Raw genomic sequence first — 27,373 nt, forward strand, 5'->3', positions numbered from 1 at the left:
TGATACTTTAAAGAATGCAAATCTTGCAGATGCTTTCTTAACCACGTCAAAGTTGATGTTTAGCAAGAGCCTTTTCTTTTGTGCGTACACGTAGGGCACAGCTCACACTGGGTGAAGGACGGATCGGGTCTAACCCTGACAGTAGCACTGCAAAATCTGCTCCATGTTTAATCAGGTAGAGTGTCTGTGGGGAGATAATTCCCGGGGCTACTGAAAGAAAGACCTTTGTGAGGCCTGGTTTCATAGCAGCATTTAAGGTTAACTGGCACACAGAAGCAGTTTTCTTTCTACACACTGGGATAAAAAAAAAAAAAACAACAAAAAAACAGGAGAGGGAGGAAGGGAAGTGCATAGCCCCCAGATTAGCTGGGAGTATGGCTTTTTTTCCTTGTGATCCCTTTTAACTGTGCTACTAAGCAAACTGCAAGCTGCAGCAACAGCGCTGGGGAGTCCCACATTACACTTCCTTACTACATTACTGATTAACCAGATGCAGCCCGATTCAGGATCCCCACCACAAAGCTTCCTTCACTGCAGCCATTCCCCAGTTGCCTGTAAGCCAAACATGCAGTCATTTACAGCTGTCCGAACCAGCATCCGTGTTTCTCTCTGCATCTGCTGAGGCCGCGTAGGTGGCTTCCACACTGTGCCATATTCCATAGGCGAAGTAGATGATAAAGCCTGCAGAAGCCAAGGGGAGAGGGCACCATTAGCTCTGTAAGGAAACAGAAACCAGTACTAACACCCACTGACACATGTTACAGCAGAGATAAATCCAGCCTTCCTGACAGCTACCTTCTAGAGGACAGCCACTGCCTTCCATCAAAAAAAAGCCATTAACACAGGCACCAGTCTTTAAAAGACGATCTATTCAGGCCCCAAACAGGGGCCTGATTACAGAATAAACTTCTCAGTGAGCTCAGTGCAGTCTATTCTGCAGAGAGCTTTCTCTCTCCATTTGTGTGCCTACAGCCTCAGTCTCAGTAAAATACATCCACAACTGATGCTAATCTTACTTGTTTCCATCGTAAGAAATTCCCTGGGCACCTCAGGCAATTCAGCCTTCTCCACACTGGAAGCACCCTGGGATGCAGCCCAGCTCCTTCAGCTCCAGAGGCACAAGCCCCACGACCTGGACTGCAGTTCCAGGACAGCCAACAAAAACCGCTCTATGGTTTCTTGCTGGAAACAAGACCCATAAGATGGTTCATGGGTTGTTGTTTTGTCCTCACAAAGGTTTCATGACCCTGGATTTTAAAATAAGGCTTGAGACACACTGCCTAAATGGCTTCAGCTAAGATGCCAAGGTTGCCCAAGGATGATGAGAGTGCAGAATCCCTCCCTGGAATGATACAATGAAGTTATGATTAACAAAATCTATTAACTTTGAACGTAACATTTTTTCACGCTCTCAAACTCACCTATGAGCATCCAGACTGCAAACCGTATCCATGTGCCTAGGTCTAGTTGCATCATGAGGTAAACATTCACAAAAATACTCACAATAGGAAGAAGGGGCAAAAGAGGTACCTGAAAAAGAAAAAGGATACATTACATCCACAGGGCAGATCAGTGGTTAGGCAAGAACACTGCATCCCTTGTGAACAGGAAGCGATGGCTGTTACCAGCTCTTCAGCTGCCATGCCTGAGAAAAGGCAAGGTTAGACCAAAGCAGAGGACATCAATCCACCACGGATGAGGGGTGTGAACACTGTTGTTCACCTGTTTTAAGAATGGCTGTCCTTGTTTTTTGGTCTGGAAGGAGGCAAGAGACAAATTTTAGCAGCAATACTAAATACCTGTGGGGCAAAGGAGAGAAGAGGAAAAACCAATGACTGTATCATGACAGGCACCTACTGAAGACCAGGATAAGGTAAAGGGAATGTCAAAGGAGAGGCCTGAAGAACTTCAACCAGCAGGTACCAAGGTAATTAAGCAATACAGAACAACTTATCCCAAAGCAGAAGAAAAACGGGAAATATAGTAAGAGATAAGTGCAGCTGTACCAAGAATGCCTTAATGATATGAGATACAAAGAAGAATGAGATTGGTAAAGCCAAAATGCAAAGATCTGAATATAAAGAAATAGCACAGACATGTAAAGACAAAATCAGAAAGGACAAATTTTAACAATAGAAAGGTTTGTGAATATGGTGAAACCAAGAGGAAACTGAACTTCACTCCTAAGGAAAAAGATTTACAAAAAGAAACAAGCTGAAATATTGTAGGTCTTTCTTGATTTACGCTTCACAAAAAAACCAACATTTCTGGTGAGCAGCTGTTCACATCATCAGAGAAAGGGGATGGGCACACAAATTAGAAAATAGAAGAAGAATATTTTTCTAAATTAGGCTTTGTCAAGTCAGTAGAGACAAATAAAATTTCTCTAGGCGGGTGAGTTATATACCCAGAGGGTGTGGAAGTGATCTCTGAACTATTAATAGGCATGTCTCAGAGCTCTTGGTAGACCGGTAAGTAAGGTGTTTAAGGACTGGAGAAGGAAGACAAATTACCTAATAAAAAGAAATACAGAAAAACAACTGGAGAAAAAAACAGCCAGCCTTGGATTCCCCAAGACTTTGGAGAAAAATTACTCGACAGTCAGGTTGTAAATGTCTAAAGGACAACAAGGAGATAAGAAACCACCATTACAGATTTAGCAGTGACAAGTCTAATTTTTTTTTTTTTTTCCTTAGACAGGGTAGTGGCTGAGTGTTAAAAAAAGGAGGTAAAATATCCTGAGCGTAAGTCAAAAAAGATCTCCTCAGAAGCAAGTTCAGAAAATACAGTTTAAATGACAGTTCCTGAGTTTTCTGCTCCTGGATATTTCTGTTTCTATTTCTGGGACCATAACCCCAAGACAAGCTGCAAACATTACCTTGGGCAGCTCTGGATGGATGAAGTTAATAAAAATCAGAGAATTTACCGAAAAAACTGTACTTGAAGAGTAGTATGGAGGATGGGGTGAGAATCCAAACTAATTTAATAATCCAAAACTAACTTAATAAATTGGGGAAATAGCCTGAAATCAGTATGATAAAACATGACTTGCAGGATTATACTGGGGAAAAAAAACCATCACAGCATTTGTTTAATATACAAAGGATGGTGTGCTTGGACACGGCAGGAAAATGACAGAGTTCTTCATACATAAGGCTGTTAAAGAGAGAATGGTCATGCCTTAGTCTCCATGGGGACTACATGGGACTTAAAAGTGCACCTTCTTAGAGCCTTTTAGTGAGTACCTCTTTGATCCTCACACACAAGCTTGCTTCTTGAGTTCTCTCTCCTTCTGTAACCACAAATCTTACATGGCCCTTCAAAATCACCCCTTTTTACTTTGGTCTCTGTCTCTTCCATATCCTATAACCATCTGCTTTCAAAAGCACTGTCCTGTCCTTCCCTTGTGGCCACACCTCTACACCAGGTACTGCCCTTCCAGGTTCTCCTGGACTCCAGCACCATTTATATTTCCTTCCAAGTCCTCTACTGAGGCGTCTGACCTGACCATGTGGCTTTCCCTTCTGATTTCCTCCTCTTACGTCTCAGCTAAACCCGTTTCAGCCCCTCTTTCTGTGCCAAATCTCCTTCTGCCCCTGGGGCACTGCCAGGCAGCAAGCTTGCCACAACGCTTCTTCTGCTATGCTGCACTTTGCAGCAAAGCACCTACACTGACATATGAGGTTAGACCCCAAGAGGAAACCACAGAGGCTGAGCTCAGCTCTGGTAGGACATTCCTTTATGCAATGAGCACAGATCATGAGACGTTACAACCATATTAGCTGGAGAGCTCAAACTATCAGCTCACTGGCAGCCCTGTATGGAGAAGTTCACATCCTGTCTATGTTCTCTGCAAGTCCATTTGGCCAAGTCTCCCCTTCTGATACAGGCCAACATGCACTTCCTCCTTCTACCACCTCCAGCTCTTCTCAAGCTACACCTCCCAGGACACTCACCTTAAAGGAGAGCTTGGTTTTGCTTTCAGGCTGTTTCCATATAATGAAGCTGACAATGAGAACAAGGATGGCAGCAATAATCCATACAGCCTTTATCAGAATGCTTGGCTCAAGGGCAGTGAGGATACAGCTACCCACGATAAGGAAACCTGTGAACGGACACCAAAAGCTTACTGATTCTCTTTTTAGGAACAGGAAAAAAAAAACAAACTACAAAACCACAAGCAGACAAAGCAGAATCTGACAGCTTGTCAAACAAAAGAGTAACACATGAAAAAGCTAACTGTAAGAGATATGCCCTTCCCCTTATACACACACACACACCCCCCTTCTGTGGATTTATTTTCAAGTCATAAATTTAATCTATACATCTTCAGTTGTTTTGACCATTACAAAAGCTCATCAAAACTGTAGCCAGGATGTGAGCTTTCCCACTATGGTGGGTACAAGGATCTACCAGTTGGTTCACTGCCCAGCACTTACCAATGATGAAGGTTGAGACGTTCACCACCGAGCCAGAGAATTTGGAAGGGTCTGAATTTGGGGGACACAGTATGACTTTGAGGGAACATTTCTCCTCTTCCTCCGGCAGAAATCCTGTCTGTGACTCACTGGTGCTCACAGACTCATTGTTATCTGTCTCCTCTGTTGTCCTAGCCATCTGGTATGCCAAATTAGGCTGCTCTGGCTGATACCTAGAAAAGGGAAATAAAACAAAGATCATATTGGTTTGGTGCAGGGTACTGTTCGTTTAAAAGTCACACAGCCATGGCTGCACCCCAGATCACTATAGCACCAGAACAGGCACACATACCATCTACATCCTTCTTTTTCAGGTGTAAATCTGAGTACTAATGTCAGCATAACGTGAGCCAGTATGGTCAGCTATTAGCACCTATAGCTTGATACTAATGTCAGCGTTTTAAACTCAACAGTGCTTTTTCATAAACCCTGTCAACCATGTCACCAAAATATGATTCAGCAATAGCAGTGAGGACTGGAGAAGGAAGCAGCAGGGGCACAGACAGACAGTCATAACCAGGCCACCAGGTTATCTGTGGCAGTTCAGCTCTTGCATTTTGGTAAGAAGATGGCTGAACTAACAGCATCTATAACATCCCAGCAGCTGCTGGTCACACCCCGCAGTGACATTCCTGGTGCCCTGTCCTCCTCCATCCCCATCTCTTCTGCTAGTTTGTCTGCGGCCACATAGGGAAGAAAGAGGTGGAAGAACAGTAATTTTTTTGTTGCATGTGTGGGCAGCATTTCATTCAACAGGGCCCTGATGCACAACCATGTGGATCTATAAAGAGATTACTCTTACAGGCTCGGCTCTCTTTTATAGGTTTTGCACTTGACTCTCAGCTACAGGCTCCACTAAGAGCAAGGGCCATTTTGAAAGACATCTTAAAATTGCTCCTGTGGGAATGTGTTTGCAATGAGGGTATTTGTGAAAACACCGCAAATTGAGAAATGCAGTGAAATCCTTGGCTCCAGCCACAGCAGGGTATTAGTGGCAGGACCCTACAGCTTTGGAAACAATTCAACTGCTACTTCATCAGGCAGCCATCAGGGCAGCCAGATCACTGCCAAGGCTGCTACAAGACAGGCTGTCGACTCTGCAAATCTACGACGGGGAACATGCCATACAATGGGTACAACAGCTTGCAAAAATAAATTAAGAAGCCATTTACAGCTGTATGGAGAAGATGGGACTAGGAAACCAAAGGAAATATAAAAAGGTTAAGGAAAATCATCAGGGATTTTCATGGGGCAGGGTGGACAGCACAGGCACACATCGAAGGTATTACAGTACAGCACTGGCCCTTCACCTGCTGCAAGACAGTTCTGAGTTCAGTGCATTTGCTCTGAGCAGGCTCCATCAGACTTTGAATAAGTCATTGAACACAAAGGTATTCTTCAGTAACACAATGTTCAAAATACAGTCCTCATGGCTAGAGTGCTGTTGGTGCCAAGCATGAAGAGACTCAATTTTCAGCTTAAGCTATGGGAGCTCAGCAATTCTAAAAGACATGCACTAAGTCACTGATCCTGCAAACATATACTCATTTTTTTTCTGCTGCTAGACTTTAACTTGAGTCCTCTTTCAAAAGTAAGATGACTGAAACTGTATTCTCAGTGGGAACAAGCAAGATGACGATGCAGGCATCCAGGACCACTCATCTCTCAACCCTACTCATTGGCGTATCTCTCAGGGCACTGAGGGCTGACTGCAGCAGGAGTGGCATGGCCCAAGGATCAAACTTGGTTAGTTCAGAGGACCCCCCTGCAGATCCAACTAGCACAATCTCCCACAAGCTTAGAGAAACAAGTTTTTCACATGCTTATAACTGGAGATGTTCACAGTTTTACTGGGACCATGGAAACTATGAGGGCATCTGAGAGCTGTGTGGATTTCTGTGTGGTACAAGAGAGGTCATTTCTACAACCATACCTCAGTACTAACACGCAGGCTGCCACCAAGGAGTAAGCTAGGAGGGTCCCGATGGACATGAGATCCACAAGATCTTTCAAGTCGAAGAGAAAGGCCATAACAGCTGTAGGAGGAGAGGAAGGTGAGAGGGAAGAAAAATCAGTAACATGGAGGAATATGTGCATCTCAGGAGCGTTAATGACAATACAGCACACATGTGACTGTTGCTCAGGCCTTGGCAGGGGACCTTAAGCTGTCCTGAGATGAGGAGGCAGGACTTGGCGCATGGCCTTGCAGGCTGTCCCAGCACAACCTCCCTAGCTGGAACCAGAGGAAACATTTACTACAATAAACGCTGGCCTGTTTGTATTCACATGGGCATGTTCACCCAACCATCAGCAATGAGCAGGTGTTTAAGCCTTGATGCTGGAGTCCCCCAGCACAGCTGCAGCACCCCTAAGGTCACCATTATCTCCTGGAAGTAGCTGGAGGGAACAGAGGGCAGGCAGCACCTCACTCTGGTGTCTCAGCTCAGCTGGAGCAAAACCAGGCTTGTGCACACAAAGGAACCAAGCATCGAGGGCATCTTAAGGTAGCATGCCTCGTCGTGGGGGTTTCCAGAAAAAGGTAGACAGCCATCCCCTAGGGATTACCCTGCTTACACACCCTCACCAGGCAACCCCTGCTTGTACAGAACTTTGTTTGAAGACCTTCAGAAGGAGAAGTGAGTAAGTAGAGGACAAATGACATAGTCAAGACATTCAGGTGATGTCACCAGTCATAAGAGAGTGCAGGGATCTGAGCTAAGCCTGGCCCAGGCTGTTCTCAATGCACCACCTGGAACCCAACAACCAACCCAACCTTCAAGCTCAGCTGGCAAGTGCTGTCCCTGCAGCTTCATGTATGCTTTGGTCCTAGGCACTACAGACCACTCTAAGGAGACCTGGAGAAACCGTGAAGCACTTTTTTTTACTTTATTTTGCTCTTTTTTTCCCCCTGTCTAGACCCAAGGACACATGAAGAGAAGCAGCTGTGAGGAGGCTCCACGAGTCCTAGTGGCAGTAGCTGAGTGCTTTCACAGGAGCTCAGAGCCCACAGTGGCAGTCTGGCAGCAACTCCTCACCAAAGGCAGTAGCTGAGTGCTTTCACAGGAGCTCAGAGCCCACAGTGGCAGTCTGGCAGCAACTCCTCACCAAAGGCAGTAGCTGAGTGCTTTCACAATGGCTCATCCTGCATTTGCAGCAGAAGGTGAAGAGGAAGCAGCAAGGCTCTCCTCTTCACTAGGCATCACGAGGAAGGGGGCGGCTGAGAGAAGAGGGTAAGCTGCTCATCCTTGCTGTCTGGGAGGTATAGTTCCCATATTCCTGGGGGTCAGGAGAGGAAAAGGGAGAAGAGGACAGCTGCCAGCTGTGACTGATTAACAAACACCAGTGCCATAGGAGCCATCTGCCTGTCTTCGGCTGCTCTGGCGTCTTCTGCCGAGCTGCTACCCACAGGCGGCGCAGTGCCTTCAGCCAAGCCAGGCCAACAGCCGCAAGGATGCTGAGGCACCACTGGCTGCCACATTGCAGGGGGGTAATTATTGTTAAGACCAGCAGAGCACGCAGGGAGTAGATGAAGGTGATTCCTGGCCTAAGACAGGATGGCAGCAATGAGCTCCAAGAAAGAGGGACAGGCACACAGTGAGTTATTTATGCTCATCCTGCCCCTCCAGGGCATGTCTTGGAAACCCAGGGCATCCTCTGGGATGTCATGCTGTGCGATACATCCAATTAAGAAGTTGGGCTAGAGTCAGGCAGACTTATCTGCCTCTAGGATGAACTTGTCTCCTTTCCACACATTCATATAAGTCTTTGGATCTTACCTGCAATGGCCCCTGATGTCACTGTTGCAATTACTGGAGTTTTTCTCTTCTCATTGACTTTAGCCAAAGTTTTAAAGAGAAGTCCATCTTCTGCCATAGCATAAATTATTCGAGGCATTGGAAACATGGAGCCAAGGAGACTAAGGACACAGAAGGGGGAAATAATCTACTTTTATCACCTCCTGCTGAACACAGACACACAAATGAAAGCAAATTTACGGCAGTACAAACACAGAATAGGTGGCTTTCGTTCACTTCAACTTCTTCAAGGGCTCCTTCTGCACACCCATGTTACTGATAGCTGTCAACTGAGGTGCAGCCCTCAGATTTGGATACCTAAACTTAGCCATGGACATGAAAACAGCTTGACTTTCAGAGTAGCAAAAGAGCTGTAGCTTCTATGAGCCTCTATGAGTTTCTCACCTAACTGAATTATGCCTAAATTGATCTGAAACAATGGCCTCCAAGAGTGCAGGAGAATATGACGTATTCTGCCTCCAGCCTGCCCAGATGGCTGTCCAGCAGGCAAGCGGCAGACAGACGGCCCTGGATATGGTAAGACCCATATGCTCCAGAAGATGCCCCCTGCACTACCTGACACAAGTCTACTCTCCACCCAGCAGGCCAGGACGCCTTGTAGGCAAACCATGCTTGCACTGCAGAGTTGCCTCTATGACTTAGTCACTCAATCCAGATTTATATTCCAAAGATGTACCTCCTGGGTCTGCTGCTAAAATGGGAGTTTCTGACATGATGCTGGTCATGTCCATCTGTGAAATCCATCACAGGGTGAAATCCTGGTCCTTTTGAAGTCAACAGCTCTGAATTTCATTCCTGGTCTCAGCTCCCTTGGCCCAGGGGAACACAGTGAAGGCAAAGCCCTGACATCCACCATTTTTTAAAGGGGTTGAAGATATATGTTTGCCCTGAGAGACACACAAAGGAAGAGCACTGTCTCACCTCGTAGAAAGTGCACACAAGGAACCGACAGCCACTGCATAATTGGCTCCATCCCAACCGACATATTTAAAGGCATTGGGTAAAGGGCTATTGGTATCCAGCTCACAGTAAGGCATCATGAGCGTCAGGGCAGCTGACACGCCAAAATAAGCCACAAAGCAGATGAGCAGAGATGCCACAATGCCAATAGGAATAGCCTTCTGAGGGTTTTTTACCTCCTCGCCTAGAAGAAAGAAATTGAAATATCAGCTAAACAACGACCAAGAACTTTATCCCAACCTGGGTCATGCTGGCTGGGGCTTTCAAAGGCTTTGTGGGCAGTGAGGTGCTGTTTATCCATGACACCGCTGATGGCTTGCCCCATCCACATGGCATATCACAGCCTGTGTGCTCCCACTTCTGCTGCTCCTGTCACTCTTTCTGGCAAACATTTGTGGGGTCTTGTAAACTCAGGCACACAGACACTCTGGATTAAAAATAGTCCTTTCCCCCAAAAGGATTATTTTTACGTCCAACTATTCCTGCTATCCTGCTGATGGTGCAGCCTCAACAAGAGTTCAATAATCACAAATGATGGGACAGGAAGTTATTGTGCAGTTGTAGGGCAAGTCCTTGGGTAACCATTTCAGTTAGCATCTCCACCAGAACTACTACACAGCAAACACGGCACCATAAGTGCCCAGTTGCAAGGAAAGGCAGACTTTGCACAGCACCTGGAAATCATACGGATCTTTGAAAATCCCTCTTAAAAAAAGGGGATTCCCTCTATTTTTTTATGGGAAATTTGACAATCAAGTTGGGAAGAATGTGCAAAAAACATGAAAAAAATCTTCAAAATTCAGGCACTGATTAATTAAGAAACAGCTTTGAGCCTTGCCTGTCTTACAAAGCTAAAGCTGCTCTTCTCTGAAAGCAAGAGCTTCTGAGGTTTGGCATTTCAGGAGGATGCACTGATACGCAGACACCCATACACCTGTAAGTCAAAGGCAGAAAAACGTGTTTCTCCTTGAAGGAGAGGCCCTAGGGCTGGCTGGAGTAATGGAGCCAGCACTTCTCAAACTTCTTGGAACAAGATGCAGTACTGCTTTATCTGTCTTTCTGATGATCTCCTCCTCCCTTTGCTCCAGCTTTGAAGCAACTCAGTTCTTGTCAAATGTGAAATTATGGATAATCCTTCCTTTCTCCAAGGAATGGAGATTCCTCTTACCAGGAGAAATATGACAATGCTGATGGTTTCTTTCTCAGAAGGAGATCTCTGAACCTTTGGAGATAAAAACTCCCCCTGATTTTGAGGCATAGCTTTAGGCTGCAGATGACTCTCCAGAGGCACCCTCTTTTTCTGGCTCTTTAAATACTCCAAAGCCAGTGGAGCTTCTTAAGCTGAAGGCACTGAAGAACCCTACTCCATCTGGAGTTAGTTTCAAACTTCACCAGTCATACATGGCATCTGAACCCGGGCCTTCCCTGTTTGCCTAACTGGTAAAGCTGGACATGTTTTCTGTGGAGTCTGACCTGGTTAGTGTCACCAGTGACCATCCATGAGATTGGGCCCTGCAGGCAGAGAAGAGGGGAGAAAACTTGTTTTGTGGGTTATACAGTCTAGCTGCCCATCACAGCAGCTAGAAGTCAATGCTCAGACTCCCAGGGACTTGAACACACCCAGCACTTTGACTATTAGTTGCAGCTGAGCCAAAAGTATATTTTGGGCTGAGGTTCAGAGGGATGATGAATGCAGTGCCTTGAATTATTCAACATTACTGAAAGCCAATCAATCAGCAACCAGGTTCAAAACCGGGATGAAGACATCTTCCCTCTTACCTGTAGTAGCAATACAGTCAAATCCCACGAAAGCATAAAAACACGTGGCTGCCCCTGACAGGACTCCTTTCCATCCATAGGGCATAAACCCTCCGACACCATAGACCTTTTCCTCCTGTGTTTGACTGAAAGGCATGGCAGTGGGTTAGAAGTCATCCTGCCTAGGTGGTAGTAACAAAACTATTCACATATCCCATAAAATCCGAGGCTCGAGTTCAAAGGAACACTCTCTCCCTTTCACACACTAGCATACAAATACCAGGCAAAATGATAAGCCCTACCCACTGCTGAGCTTTGGACTGGCCTGCAACAGCCTGAGGAATGCACGGAATAAAAATGGTTCACGGTTTGTTCCCACCACCTGTTTTATGAGGCGGATAAAAATGTCTTGGCTAAGACAGGGAGAAAATAGCATGAATATTTGAATTCTTCTCCTGATATTACTACATGTGTGTAGATACACATATTCATTTAAATGTAAGCTTTTGAAAAAGCACAACATGTAATTCTGAAAGCTGAAGATGGAGAGACATGTAAACCATCCACTTCTCACCTAAAATGGACTTAAAGTGTAGGTGAGTAGACATCAGAGAGCAGTGCAGGGTGCCATAACTGTCTAAAATCCATTCAATCCTCCATTCTCAACTTCAAAATTCCCTGTGCCAAGCTCATACCCAAACCATGCTTGTGAACCTGAGGGAGGAGAGGAGCCGGCATGCCTGTCACACTTTGCTGAGCCTCATCCAAAGTACATTAAAGTCAACAGACACATACTGATCCCAGTGAATTCTGGATCAGGATGCCAGATCCATTTGCCTGTGCTGAGTGATAACACATCCTTCAAATCAAGTGACTTTGGTCATTTTTTTCAGGAAAAAGCCTTTGTAAAGATGAATTAAGGCAATTAAATTGAAGTAAATCCCAAATCTGCAAGTCTTATCAGGTGTAAGCATCTGAACTCTACTGTAGAAGCTCTGCTGACACTTAGATGAAAACTGGCCAGTTATTTGCAAAAATAGCACAACCCAAATGTGGGTTACTCAGGAAATAATGATAAAATAAACCCCAGACAGATTTTACAAAAATGGTAAGTGCCACGTGTCAAAGAGCTAGTTACACTTTGAAGCTATTGCACAAATTGCTGCTTGCATAGCAATAGCAGTAGGGAAGGAGGGGGGACCTTTCCTACAGAAGCAATTTGTTCACAACAGGTTGAATTTTTCAGAGAGTCTCAATAAGCAACTTGTACACAAGACAAACTTGACCCATGCAACATTTATGAATCTCTCCAGTTTTTGCCAAACTGCACTTCCTTGCAGGCCAGCATAAAGGGTTTAGACAGCAAGCCAGGACTGAGCTGGTGTACATGGAGATATTTAAAGGCCTTCATTCTGTGTACAGTCTCAAGCGAAAATGAACAGTTTTGTATCACTGGCAACCCTTACAAGTTCCTTAATTTTGATTTTATATAGAAAGAAAGGATTTTGACCAAGTATCAAAATGTTATTAGAAATGGATTCATGATATGCTTGCAGCGATGCATTAAAATAATCTGCAACTTGCCTTCATTTTACTGAGGCATTTGGAACAAGGTCTACAAAAAGTAAAACAGTGCCTCAAAGATACTGACGAAGTGTCCAAAGAAACTACAGAGCTATACTTGGTTATGGCTTCATATACACACCAGAGCCAGCCTAGTGTAGCCTTTAGTAGGAGGTTGTCTAAAAAGCTCTTGTCTCTCAAATTAGATGCTGTATTGGTCATGAGGCTGGAAATGGTCGGTTGTGCAGCAGGCCCCACCTTGACACAGCCTACCTCCTATCAGATTCAGCCCATCAGCAGTCTGCTTTCAGCAAACACCCAGCAAAACCAGCTTTGCCTCCAAGGTGTTTGGCAAAGGAGGGAGCCATCCCATTCACTGGTTTTCTAAATCATTCCACAACCTCCCATTTGCCACTGAAAATGCATCCATTTCAGAGCTGAGAAGAAAAGATCCAACTTACTTGTTTCTGTAAATGCTGCTGTTGGTGTAAATGTCTTGTTCGGTCAGCTGCCAGTTTTTAATAGACCCTTTCACAAAGCCGGAGACCATGACAAAGCCAAGGACGAGGATGTTGATGCAGGTGAACACTTTGTTCACCAGGGCAGATTCCTTCACACCAAAAATTAAAAGCCCTAGGGAAAAAATGGCAGATGGGCAGTCAGGCATTTCACCACCAGGAGCAGGCACTGGGGACTTGCAGAGACAGTCCAGGTCTGTTCATACTGTTCTCTGCCCAACTTATCACACCTCATTACTCCACAAAGCCAAGTAGCTCAGGTAGGTCAGGATTAACTCACACAGACGGGGGACAAGGACTCCACCCCAGACATCACTACTGCAGGATGAAACACATCTTCCCACCTGGCATGTCCCCTGGTGAAGTGCTTTGCTAACACAGCTAAGCTGCTTCCAGCATGTTCAACACCAGCTCTGGTCACCCCTGGCACTATGCTATGCCACTTAGATACAGCCTCAAATTCCACCCAGAGACCTGGAGAAAGCATCCTGGGTGGTTTTTTATAGAGAAACATGGTCTTAGAGGTCTTGGCAACATGCAGAAGTTATGAATAACATTCAACTTTCCTTAGAAGCATGGGAAAATATGAGCAAGGACCAAATCCAAGAGGACAACTACTTTAGTGCTGAAGACACAGAAGAAGGTGGCATCCTGGGAATCTTGCTCCTATTTCAATCAGAGGTAACTTTGCCAGTGAGTTCAGCAAGAGCAGGACTTCAGCCTTAAGAGCATCCATCTGAAGAACAGCACATTTAAAGGCTTTGGCAACCAGCTTATCACTAAGGCATAGCTCAGCTTCTCAGAACAACAAGCTATGGTAACTTCTGATTGCTTTTCAGGTGCCTGATTTTCAAGAATCCAAACCTTTAACTCAAATCTAAGGCAGAAGCTGAGGGAGAAGGTAAAAAAACTTCACACTGGCCTGAGGGAGAAGTGAAGCACAACAGGGTGTCCTTACTGCTACTCCAAGGCACTTCAGGGAGAGAGGAGCATGCTGTGCAGTCACCTTTCCTTCTTTTAGAATAGGAAATAAGCTGAGAGCGCCACATCAGGGAGGTGTGTGATAAAACTGCATACCTGCCCTGGTAAACTTGTAGGGTATCTTGTAGAAATCTGAAGCTCAAGACAGCACAAGCAGAAATAAACCTGTAGTGCTTATATTTGAGACTAAAGCTGCTCATTCAGCAGCTTTTTTTAAAAAAGAATTGTTTGCATTTTTAATTAAAGTCCAGGGAATTTGCTCCATGCAGGGGAATAAAGCCACTGGTAATCTGCGTAATTTTATGCCTCAGCAGTGCTAAAGTGAGGAGTCCTAAATTTTTTAATTTGTATCTGAGGTGAAAGACCAGATTCTAATTTGAAACTAGAGCAATTCCTATTATACGCAAATGAACAAAAAGGAATATCTCTCCCATTCAGATGTAGTCCTGAGAACAGAGGGCGTTATTGACGTCAGCCGTCTTCAGTGTAGTCCTAGATACAAATGCAAACCCGGATGCTAAAGCCCCCCTTGCTTATGAAGCCTGTCCCCATGAGTGCAGCTCGTGCTGTGAGACAGCCATCTTGATCAGAGTGGGAAATGTTGGGATAACCTTGTTGGGGTGACACTGCAGCTCCTGCATTATGGAAACCAGAGAGGGGTACATGAGAAGCATTAATTTTTTAGATTTTCCTAAATTTGGCAATGCTTTGCAAGACCCAGTAAAAAACCAAACCAGTAGTACATGAGGTTCTTACTGAGTCCATTTTTTTTTTTTCCCCCCTTAGTTTCCTGGTTCAAGGCACTGAAAATTGGCAGATTATCAAAGGGGGAATAAGGCTGATAGAGCAACAGAATTGAATTCTTGTGTAATAGGATTTGTGGAGGGAAGGATTAAACTTCCACACCTGATTGAGGATAACAAACCACCTTTTCTTTTATTCCTTACATAAAATTTGATTGAAGGTTTTACAAGTGTCTGAAAAAAATACCAAAAATGCTCCCCTATAATTAAAAACCTTTTAAACAGGCTATGCCCCATGCTAACTCTACAGCAGCTATATAGGTCAACCCAACATTTGTAGCAAATGAAGAGTCTTTAATATGTTGTCCAAAATAAATCAGAACTTTGAGCCTATTCCAAAAGCAAACAATGAAATTACAGAAGAAGAAGGTTCAAGACTCACAAACCCCTCTCAAGTTTTACCTGTTAGGATGATGATTATCACCACAGCGAAGATGTCTGGGTATTTTGCTAGCACTCCAGGAGCATCCATTGTCATGTATTTTTTACAAAATTCTTCAATGTGCTGGCCTATGATTTCATCAAATGTTGCGCTCCAGGCTCTGGCCACGCTCGAAGTTCCTGCCAGAGGACAGAAAGGATACAGGTCACCCTTCATGGCAGGCACACATTCCTAACAGCGGGTACCTTGCACAGCTTTTTTCCATGCAGGGCCTCAAATCAACCTTGTATGCATTCCCTGGGTGCTGGGAGCAGTCTTTGCTCTGCAGATCCAGCCCACAGCCTGTAATTCACGCCTGGCATCTGCTTTGATGGTAACACACACAGGTGGTGGTCTCAGACCACTCAGCTGACAAGATAAAAAAAATCCTTATAACTGTTTGGCTTCTTAGTAAATCTTGACTTTGCCTCAAGATACAGCCTAGATTGACTTTCTCCTTACGCTCCCAGGAGCATGACCTTCCCCCAAACCTGGTAATTTCTACTACTAAAGAGGTCTGAGTCTCTTCTCATACAGCAGAAATCGCTGGCAGCTCCAGCTGGGTGGCTGCAGCCCAGGCAGATGGACCTCGCAAAAGCCAGCCGGGCGCCAGCAGTGCGACACTGGAGCACCAGAGCCTGGACCACCACTCTAGCCCAGCTCTGTAAGCTCTGCACTCCAGCAACACGCAGGTCTGTGCCAATCTCTGGTGCTAGAGTATCCAAGCAAGAGAAATACTCAGATATAATTTACAAGTTATCTGAGCATAAGGCAGCCTACTGCAGGACACTGGTGATGATCCCAGCAAGCGGCGTGACTCCTGCCTGCAGCAAGTGCTCAGACCTCCCCCTCCAGGACTGCTGTTTGCTGCGGTTACCAAGAGCACCAAACCACGCACAGCTTGCCACGTGAGGACGGAACCTGGGGTCTCAGGATGACCAAGTCCAGGACCTCGTCTGGGCCAGAAGAGTCATTTCAGAGAACAGAAACAATGAAGAGCTACCACCAGACCGTGACACCCTTGTGTAAAGTAAGTAGGTTTGGGTAATAGCCAACTTCTCCCTCTCCCGCATTAAAGTGGCTATCATTACACTCCCTATGTCTTATACAGCACACTATATATAACAGCATCTAATTGCATGATATAATTACTGCTGTATATAATTACCTAGTTAAAAAAAGAGGTTGGTTTGGTTTTAGTTTGCAGAGCAGTGCCTCAGAGAACACTGTCAGGGGCCCCGGCCCACCTAGAACGGTTTGTCCTGACACACTCACCTGTGGGTGGGTGTTCTGGTTCCAACTTTGGCACCTGCAATCATGTCAAACAATGTCCATGCTCACCTACAGCTCAATCCTCCCCAGCAGAGGTGAGCCCCAATCCAGCTTTGCAACAGTATAAAAATAAGCTGCAGAACAGACCTGTTTGGAGACTCTTCTGTTCGCTGAGACAGCAAAGTGCACAGTGTGAATGCTTTTAAAGAGGTGGAACATCTCCAAAAGGTATTGTATACCACATTACAATTTTTCAGCTTAGCTTTGGCACAATTTGAGGGAAGAGACTATTTCTTTAGTGCTATTTTTTTTTGTCCTGGCTCTAATACTTCATGTTCTAGGACAGGAACAACAAGCTGCTGCATGTGTTATATTAGATCCCAGTTCCATGGAACTATCAACCACTTATCCCAAACTCTCTGTAACTGCTTGAGGGAGCAGGAAGAATCTGACATTCTTCCAACATTGCAAACACCTGAAGAATATCTTACTGTTCTTAGAGAGCACAGTGCAAAGGCTTGTACCCAGGAGGATTTACGAGTTCTGGGTCAGCACAACCTTGCCAGGTCAAGCTGGTTCCTGCCCACAGCACATGTCTCCCAGGAAAGCTTCTGAGCTCAGGTGCAGGGCTCACTGCAGGAACAGGTACAGGCCAGGTCACTGTGTGCCCCAGGAAACCCCAGCAGCAGCTACTCACAAGGGATGCTGTTACCCTTTTATTACCAGCTCCCACTGGCTTCCAGTTCCTGAAATGCTTCCCAGTCTGCCATAGTTCCCCAAACCCACATCATTCCAGAAGAAAGTTCAGATCCTTGTCTTGGACACCTTCTTCCTTCTGTCTAGACTACAACCGATCAGTTGCATGCCCATTTCTGTTCATCAACCACCTCCAAGACCCCATACCAGTCTTCCTGAAGGCAAGTCACTTAAGTTAATTACAAGCTATTTGCCACCCATTCTAGGACCCCAGGACTTCTTTTTTCACCCTCACAATATTTTCTGAACAGATGTCTGAGAACCTCAGCATGAAAACACCACATTGGCTGAGCCTCTTATAGATACAAGTTCCTACTACCCTGGCCCCTGGTTTCAGTGGCACTGCTTGTCATTTTCTGCGGCACAACTGAGAAAAAAAAATAGCTTTCTGCCCTCTCAACTCCTGGCTCTGAACTGCAGTATGTGCCTGCCAACATATCTTTCTTCTCCACACCCCTGAAGCTGCCAGGAGTTGCCCTTACTCACAAGAGGGGCAAGTAGCATGGGGAGAAAGGCTGGGTGAGATAAAGAAAAGAGACTTGCTACAGCTCACATCCTCCCTCAGTTGTCCTTCCTGCTTAGCACCCTTCCTCCCAAATTACAAGGAAGTCAGTTGCAAACGTGCATTTTTGTCACAGGACTGAATTAAAAGTAACAAAGTTGTGTCTGAACACATTCAGGGATCATATCTACTGATTTTTTACTGAATTGTCTGCCTTGTGAAAACACAATGAGCAGCCAACTCTGCAATAAAAACTGAGGCAATGGTTCAAAAGCCATTATGAGAGGACAAAAAAAAATAATCTCAGAAATACCAGCCTCACCCCAGATCCTGGGAATGTAACGTTCAGTATGCAAATCTTTTCATAGTGCATTTGCAGAATGAGGTTTTGGGACAGCATCCACGGTTATGTCAGTCATTTCTGTAGTCCAGTATCACAGCGGGAATTGCCACATAACTAACTAGATGAGGAGCACGGAGGAGATGATTTATCATTACCTTTCTGGAACAGAAGATAAATCACCAAGAAGCCTGTTCAATTTTTCTATGTGTAAGCCTAAGCAGAGTCCATTTTAGAAGTCTGAAGGAAATTATATGCTTTCTTTTTTTAAAAACTATTTTTATCCCCTCATTGCAGTGAACCTGATTCATAAAAGAACCACAGGACTCAGATTTCCTAAGGAGATGAGTTTAATTGACTCCGGCTTTTCATCCTCTCATTTCTTACTAAAAAAAAAGGGAAAAAGAAGGAAGACAAAAAGGTTTCAGGTAGCACACAGAGCAGAGCCAGCACAATCTCAGACAAGCAGCTGCTACATCACTATATCATTCTTGATGTGATATTACCCCCCAGAACCATGGGAATCAATCTCCAAGGTAATGCACATCCCATAAAATGCATTTAAAAGAAAACCCCTCCCCTTAATAATTTAGCATAACATCAGTTTTCATTTTAACTAGTGTGTCTTCACTCTGAACTGGTAAGTTGGTTGCCACCTTAATTACAGGCATGATGACAAACAGCATGCCCAGAATGTACTTGAAAAGACGAGAATCCTTAATTAGCAAAGTGTGTCTTAGTTTTAATATATCAGCTGAGTGGTACACTGCATGCTCTGAGCTTGATTCAAGGCCTCTCCTTGGGAGAGTCAAGGGCTTAGAAGGGATTTGGTTTGGACATTTCAGAGACTGTGAACCTGCAAATCATGCTAAAGTTAATCCTGCAGCCGTTCACAAGACAAAACTCTGATCTCCAGATACTCTAAACAGGTTTCAAAGGGACCAGGAATTAATCCTTGATCAGCCAGGAGTACAGATGCTGTCGTGTAAAAGCATCCTTCTGACAGCGGCTACTTTCTCGGCAGAGGGGACAAGCTTTTGTTCCCTGGCAAGTGTACAGCAGCCCGGGGATGCCAAAGGGATGACATGGATATTCAGAGGAAGTCACAGCAGCAATAATCCAGTTTCAGGACAAACCCTCAGCCCACAGAACACCACTCACCTTGTTGACTGACAGGAGCCACCAACAATGCACCCTGCAGACGAGTCCTGAAATCCTCAGACAGTGCAAGAGTGCAGCATCTACTTTTGTAACAGTAACGCAGGCGCCCAATAAGGCTGATCTTACACTAGGGTGCCATCCTGGACTAAAGCTAGGGTCTCACAGCGCACCCGCCATACTTACCGATAACGTAGGAGAGGATTAAATTCCAGCCTGTGATGAAGGCCCACAGCTCGCCCACAGTCACGTAGCTGTAGAGATAAGCTGATCCTGTCTTAGGAACTCGAGCACCGAATTCTCCATAGCAGAGTCCAGCCAGCACTGAAGCCAAAGCGGCAATTAAGAAGGAGATAACGATGGCAGGTCCCGCATTTTCCCGGGCCACGGCTCCAGCCAGTACATAGACACCTGCACCCAAAGTGCTGCCTACACCCAGAGCCACTAAGTCAAATGTGTTGAGGCATCGTGAGAGCCGACTGTCTTCTCGAGTGCAGTCCACGTTTTTCCGACGAAGAAGCTGGTTTCCAAAATTGATTATTTTTTGACACTCCATTTTCGTGTTTGAGCCTGCAAGAGAGATGCTGCCATCATTACCTGGATCAGGATGCCCTCTGAAACTGCATCACCGCACAGGTACACTGCAATAAACGAATCTTCCCACTTTCCATCTTTTTACATGGCAAAATGTCTCCTCTGGCATTTTACCTAGGCTTAGCACAGAGAATTAAAACAGACAAAACCAAAGCATTTTCTGCTTCCCATTCCCAGCCATGTTGCAATCCCAGGAGAGAGGGCATTCCACCCCAGCTCCCACCCCACTCCACAACCACACAATCCACAAGCAAGTGGGCAAGCCAAAACCAGAAAACCTGTCTTTCAGATTTCAGAGCAGTTTTCCTGGGCTAAGAATTTTTTAAAAAGACAGATATATATACAGAGATAAGTATTTTTATATCTATTTTAAGTCTCAAGGTGAACTAAGAAGTGAGCCTTATATCCCAGAACAAGGCACCACATGTGCTCCTCCTGGAGCACAACATGACCACATGCGGCAGTCAGTGACACCATCTGCAGTCGAACAGACTCACTGGATCATTTCCGCTCTCTAAGGTCCAGCCACAGGCAGTAGAACAAGCTGCTGCTGCCTGCAAGTGTGCAGGCTAAACCAGATGTAATTTAGGAAAAAGGACATGCAGAACCCAGTGTTATTTAACTCGGTTACACTGAGGCAAAGGCTCAAGCTATTTTGCATTTGCAACAACTGAAGTGAGAGAATGGTGTGTGGCTCCCTGAACTTCCCTGCCCCACCCAGCAGCTACTGTGGGACAGGGATGTTTAATGAAACCATGGGGCAGAGTTTCCAGCCATGGTCCCATTTCAACAACTGCACTATTCCTCCGTATGGACCCGCTGGCACAAACAGCAGCGTGCAGCAGCTTTAGTAAGCAGTTCAGGTGCAGTTCCCCTGCTTGGGATTTTATGATGGGATTAGCAGCAGTGTGAAGCAAACACCTCTCTGTGGAGGGATCCCTTAGTAAATCCTTCTGGAGTTTCTCTTCCCATGAGGCACGTGTATCTTGTGGTGCTACACCATGGGAAGATTTTGCTATGCAATTCATCAAGCCTACAAATTTGACCATCTACATAGGTGTCCACCTAACACAGCCAATAACAGCACTCATTAAAGGTCGAACCAGCATAGCCAACAGTGGGGTCATCTCCTCAAGGACATCTGTGGAATCAGTGCCATTAAATCTTGAAGGGACAGACTCCTTATGTCCTTGGACACAGACCAGGAACTTTTGACTTCCTCTTTCTGAAAAAAATATGAAGTATGTTGCTTCAAAATGATCCTTGCCTTTAGAAAATGACTAGAGCTCCTCCTCACAGTACTACCTGAATCCATGAGCACAGCATTAGAAGGAATTCCTTGCTTTTTACACTGCCAAGTCCAGCCCCAGGTGTCACAGGCAACCATGGCATAACATCACACCTTCCCTTAAAAATTTCTCGGTGCCTTATCTCCACTGTTGGAAAGCTGGAAAGCTCTACCAACACTCCTCTCTACTTACCAGCCAAAATGCTTTAGTAGGCATTTACTCACACGCTCTTGTGCCAAGAATGGATTTTCCCCACTCGGGTGGTTACCCCCATATATACCTTTAGAGATCAGTCATGACTTTCCTGCCTTCATTTTGCAAAGGCAAGCAATACAAACCCCAAAGACACAGGCAGTCCCTTGCCCTGTGTGCACCTGTTCACCTCCAAAGCACTCTCTGAGCAGCTGTATATCCCATTCGCACCCTTTGACTTGTTGCATCAAGAGGAATGATCAGAAGAGGCAAAAAGAGCAACTGCTAAGAACTCCATGGGCATCTCCTCTACCAGTGACTATTTTCCTCTCTCATTCCCCAACTTCTCACTAAAAAGTCCCTTTTGTACCATGCCAGTCTCCTCCTAGTCCTCATCTTCTTAAACAATTTCCTGAGTGGCACTGCATCAAAAGTTTTACTCAAGACCAAGGAGAGCGCTTATTCTTTCCTTTAACCTTTAAAGTAAAAAAAAAAAAAAGAAAAAAAGAAAAAAAAAAAAAATAGCCCCCCCACCTTCCCTATGCCTCTTATCAAATAAAACTGTCAGGCAAATCTTCAGGTCTCTCATAGGTAAACTCATTTATCTCTGCTCTTCTCCAGTCAATGGGCACCACCTCCTGTTTTGACAGAGGTTTCACTTTGCTGGTTCAGCACCATCTTCATGCACTGGTTCTTTCTGATTACCTGTCCCTGACCCTCCTCTTCTGAGTGTTGCTCCCACTGGCTGCAGCCATTTTCCTCAGCCCACACTTGCCATCACACCTTCATCCCAGCATAATTGTCCTCATTCATAATTTGGCAGTTGGATAATATGATGCTCTCTACAGCTAAAATGTTTTCTCTGCAACCTCAGCCAGAGGCACAGCTAGCATTGACAACAACCTACCAAGTTTTTACAAACAGATTTGGCTCCAGGCACCAAAATCACTACTATAAGACCCGCATTCAACTATTTAATGCCCATTACCATTTCTGTTCTGAGCACAGGAGTACTTTAATAGTGAATGACCCAGTTGCTCCCTTCACCACTCTTTGGTTCACACTGCAGAGAACCTGTGGAATACACAAACCTGATACTACTGGGATGAACCTAAACCTAAACCTGAGGACGCTGCATATGTAATGCACTCCAACACCTGATGGGTGCACAGCCTGCAGGAACAGCTACTCCAGGATAACCTCCCCTGTAAGATGTGTCATGCAGACAGATTCTCAGCATCAACTGCTTTGCTCTGCAAATCTACAGGCTGCATTACTTGCTCACATGGACACAACCTACAAGGATAAATATCATCTTCCATCTCAACTGCATCCTGTAGCTTCAAGAAGCTCCAACCTAATATCCACACTGCACAATTAAGCCCAGCTTCAGCAGTAGGGTTTTTAAATGTTTCTTCATTAATTATGGAAAAGGAGAAAGATTTTTATTTAGATGCAATGCTGGACTGAAGCATTCACTATTCAATGAATAGTGTCTTATATACCAATAATGGAACAGCAGTATACATTGCACACAGGCATCAATAGTATGCTGAGAATAATGTGTAGGCAGAAATAGTATTAAATGAAATTTACAGCATGGTCAAGTGACATTGGTACTTCCTCAGCTCTGGCTAAAATCCAGTGTAAAAGGTGGGAAAATACATGCTAAGAAACTTAATTAACTGAGACGGGTATTAAATCCAATGCTTCAATTTTGTCACCATAGCATCAACTACAAAATCAAAAATCCTCTTCATTTTTTCAAGACACCACTCATAAACCCTGGCTTAAATCCCTTTCTCTTGGCCTTACGCTAACTCCCCTACTAGGAGAAAGTAATTACAATTGCCGGAACAAGGCTGAGGATCTACAAGTCCCACCATGTCAGGAACTGTCTCGTCCACCAACATCTCTCAAACATGCTCCCAAGAGACAGGGATTTAGACTAATGGAAAAAGGCAGTTTTCAGGCAATCTTACAAAAATCTCGTTTGATGAACCATGGGAATTCCCAGTGTACACAGAGAGGGAAAACTATCTTCTCCCTTCAGAAGGAAGACAGACCTCATTACCTAAGTGCATTCATATGTCAGTTCACTCACGCAGTCTCCTTCCCATTTGAACCTTACCCAAATCCTTGTCAGCCAGGATTGCCTTCAGCTGGACACCTGCTCACTTCCCCAAAGCAGGGACAGGGCAGTCCTCAACTTTGAAGTGGGGTAAGGTGACAAGAAGAGCACTGCACTGGAGCATCTCCTATGAATTTCACTGCTTTCTAGGACAACACAAGTCCCAGGCTTTGCTTAACTCCCATCAGGGTGATGCAGAGATCCCCTTGAAGGGGGAGATCCTATGAAGACCACAGTGATGGGGCTACCTCATCTACACTGCCCAGTGGTGGTGGTTTGCATTCAGTCTGAAGCTCAAAGAAATGGGGAGGATCCCAGTGCTGTGCACTAAAGAAAAAACACTAGAGAAGATACAAAAAAGACCTCCGAAACAAAAGAAATCCTTGCCATAAACTGCAGTCAACTATGAGCAACGTACCCACAGAAGATGTGTTAATGGATTTGTTTTCCAAAGCTAGTGTGAAAGTCAAGACCAGTTTGACTCAGAACCAGCCTCTGAGTTTCAGGACAATACAGGTTTATTCTTTGGTACAGAAACATCAAGAAACGCCAACGGACTGGTGAAAAATAGTTTACTTCTTGCTAACTTAGTATGTTTATGGCAAGGTTTAGACATTCAATGGCCTGAACAGAGGAGTTAGAAGCAGCACAACTAAGTCCCAGCTGAGGCTATTAATAAAGGCACAAACCAGAAAGGAGGTAGGGAGATGGCCCAGCTCAGCTAGAAGCTGAGCTATGAGCCAGGGAGCTCTGCAGAGATGCAGTGCAGCTGGGCAGGGTTCACCTGCCCTTTGCACAGAGCCCCTGGGCAGGTCCTTGTGGCCCCTCGAGGTTGAGCTGGACCAACCACAGGGAAACATCATAGAAGCTTGTAGGAAATCTTCTTGAGACATTTCATCCTGAATGAGGCTACAGGTCCAGGCCTCTCCAAACCCCAGTGACCTGCGCACTATTTTGTGTTCCTCGGGGTTTGCACCTCCCGAGTTGGTACCAATCTTGCTGAGCATACTGGGTTTCATCCTACAAAGTGCTGAACACTTCTTACAAGGTAAATCAAGGTATCTTGCAGGACTGTACCACTTAATACGCAGGAGGGAAAGGTTTGTGATGTGCACTCACTCATCAACACGTGGTTTCTACAATGCCCACACGACAGGAATGGGACTAACCCTAAGAGCTAGATGGCACTAGTGACACGCTTGCTTGCAGTGTGTAAATGACCTACTGTCCCTATAGAGCACACAAAGCTACAAGGAAGAATTGCTCTGTGATGAACAAAGGCAAAAGGCAGAGGACAGGCTGTGCAGCCTGACATTATCGTTGTATAGGAGATGCCTCCAGGTGGAGGTGGACTGAGGTTCCCCACAGGTGAGAGCCACTCTCCCGCCTACTTCTACCACCACTGACACCCAAGGAGCTGGGGATGCTAAGCCTTTCAGAATCTGGCTCAAGGCCTCTGCTTCAAAAACATACTACTTAACGATAATGGTGAACCTTTTATTTCCTATCTAGCCATTTAACTTAAATTTAACTAAATCTGGTGTCTTGCAAAATGAACACAACTCAGTGGTCCCAAACAAATGGGAGTTTTATCTCTTCACTGAAAATGAAAGCAGTAGTGCCCAATGCCTTCCCTTGCCACACATGTCATGACAAATCACTTCTTTGGCAAGAACAGGGCTGGGGAGGGGCAACATCCCCTGTAGAGAATCAGGCCCTCACTGCAGGGATGGATGATCAGGGCATGAACTTGGCAAGGTTTTTCGAAGTGAGGGGATGTAGGATTTATTCATTAAAAAAAAAATCTAATTAATTATTTCAAGCTTATATATCACTCAAGAGTTATCTCACAAGAAACATATTTCAAAATTATTTCATTTTGAAGCTCCCTCAGGCATACCTACAGGTGTTCACAGCTGTACTAAAGCTACCAAGAATAAAGCAGAATGACTTTTTATGGATAATTTGTTTAGGAGAGGGGCTATTTAATTATGACAGACCTGAAAATTAAGACCAACATCCTGCAGTTGGCTTAATGCCAGCAGACAGTGCTCTTCTGGCTTATCTCAAGATTAAGATATCAACTTCATCTTGACAAAAAAGCATCAGAAAGTCTGAGAATCTCTGTTGTGAATAAAATAACCTCCTATGACCTGCAGATAACTTACAGGGAGCTGGGTGCAGGGCATGGTACCCGCACTGCAGATGTGTTCCGCACCCCTTGCACACAGCAGTGTCCTTCATCTCACAGACAACTGATCACCATCCTAAGCATCTCTTACATATTTTTGTTGCTTTTGAAACAAACATCAGGTACCAAATCAACCTTTCACTTTCAATTATATTAACTGTGGCTTGGCAAAGAGACCTTCAATAAAGACAAGTGGCACTTTTTTCAGAACAATCTTCTGGTTTAGCAGGATGCAGTACAGGGGCCATTACACCTCTGCCCCAAACCTTTCTTCTGATACCATTTGTTATCTTCGCAATTGCATCAAAGGGCGATTTTGGCGGAGATTATGATTTTTCCCTCCTTAGAAGTTGGATCTGGCTGTGATCTTGCTTTCTGAAACAGCAGTTTTTGCCTTTGAAGTGAGGAAATGTGTTCTGGGCTGGTTCCTCTCACTCCCACTCATACTTGAAACGATAAGCCTTTTCTCTGAATGTATGGTCAGTATTCTTGTGACATAACACGGTCCTAATGGTATAGAACAATATAAATTATTCTAGAAATGTTACCAGATGGTACATAACCAACTTCAAGCTGAGGAAACTTGATCTGAACGTACACAGATCAGCTTTGTTCTGCACACACCTAGCTCTCACCTCTGCTTCAGCTCCGGTTTCTCTGAGCTCCAAGCCCCAGCCACTCAGACCCTGGGTAGGAAATGGCTTCACCCCAAAGCTCTGGGCATCTTCATGTTTCAGCAGGAGCTGAGGGCTTTGAGAGCAGCGGGAAACAATGACGCACCTAGATAACCTAGCAGGGCGGATCCTCGGGCAGGGGCCACATCCTTAGGTGAAATCCTGTCCCACTGAAGTTGATGGCAAAGCTCCCACCGACTTCAATAGGGCCCAAATTCCACCCACTGCTACTGGTCCTTGTCTTTTTTACAATGCATTTTATGTTTGTTACTTTTGTTCCCTGTCCAAATTCTTGTGCCTTGACTGTATTGTATTTTCAAATAAAATAAGATATTCTTCCTCCTCTTATCTAATGGTTAACATACCTATTATATCAGGTTGATAGATTTCCTTCCCCATTAACAACATTTTAAAAAGGGACATTCTTCAAAACAATCCCATAAGAAAATAAGCAATCTTGCATCTGCTTAACAGCAAAAAGTAAACCATAACAAACATCTGTCCAGCTAAACATAAAACACCACGTGTAAAAATAAGCTGACAGGGCACCATTTTACATAAGCAGTACTAGCACTTCCCTAAACAATTACAATTTGTTTCAGCTTCTGAGAAAACACTCCTTATCTATTTCAAAGCCTTGCTGCTCCTAAGTATTTTCTTCTCCAATCTGCAGAAGAACATAAAATTAAAGCAGATTATGCAGAACAAGGAGTTTTCTACTAAGGAAAGAAGAAAACCCAAGCCTAACTGTGCTGCACGTCCAGTGAACTCCCCAGGTATCTCCTTGGAGGAAGCACAAGCAGAAATCCCCACTCAATATTGTCCTACATACACTCATATTCATTTTGAAACACATATAAAACTCTACTGCTGTCAGCACCCTTCTCTCTCAGCAAAGTAATGTCCTGTGGGACAGTCTTACTTTCCTTAGTATCCTTTTGGTCTTCAACAATTGTATCCCCCGTACAGCTCTACCA

At 44.8% G+C, this 27,373-nt stretch overlaps 1 protein-coding gene across 4 annotated transcripts in view; it reads right to left on the bottom strand.

The window, feature by feature from the left end:
• SLC7A1 (solute carrier family 7 member 1) overlaps window positions 1-27,373 on the bottom strand; it is a 47,754-nt gene that overhangs the window by 9,817 nt on the left and 10,564 nt on the right. For 3 of the 4 annotated variants that reach the window (XM_026860712.1, XM_026860696.1, XM_026860689.1), the window contains exons 2-12: window positions 19,512-19,895; window positions 15,279-15,437; window positions 13,036-13,207; window positions 11,033-11,157; window positions 9,215-9,437; window positions 8,255-8,394; window positions 6,412-6,514; window positions 4,440-4,651; window positions 3,957-4,105; window positions 1,422-1,530; window positions 580-681 (exon numbers count right to left, since the gene is read on the bottom strand). In XM_026860712.1, coding sequence (XP_026716513.1) covers window positions 580-681; window positions 1,422-1,530; window positions 3,957-4,105; window positions 4,440-4,651; window positions 6,412-6,514; window positions 8,255-8,394; window positions 9,215-9,437; window positions 11,033-11,157; window positions 13,036-13,207; window positions 15,279-15,437; window positions 19,512-19,881 — 1,864 coding nt within the window. In that variant the 5' untranslated portion in view covers window positions 19,882-19,895. Of the gene's footprint in view, window positions 1-579; window positions 682-1,421; window positions 1,531-3,956; window positions 4,106-4,439; window positions 4,652-6,411; window positions 6,515-8,254; window positions 8,395-9,214; window positions 9,438-11,032; window positions 11,158-13,035; window positions 13,208-15,278; window positions 15,438-19,511; window positions 19,896-21,022; window positions 21,045-27,373 lie in introns of those variants that run through there. The other variant, XM_026860704.1, reaches the window with a different exon arrangement.

Source organism: Athene cunicularia (assembly GCF_003259725.1).
Source record: "Athene cunicularia isolate RWA chromosome 1 unlocalized genomic scaffold, athCun1 chr1_part1, whole genome shotgun sequence".
Lineage (NCBI taxonomy): Eukaryota > Metazoa > Chordata > Aves > Strigiformes > Strigidae > Athene > Athene cunicularia.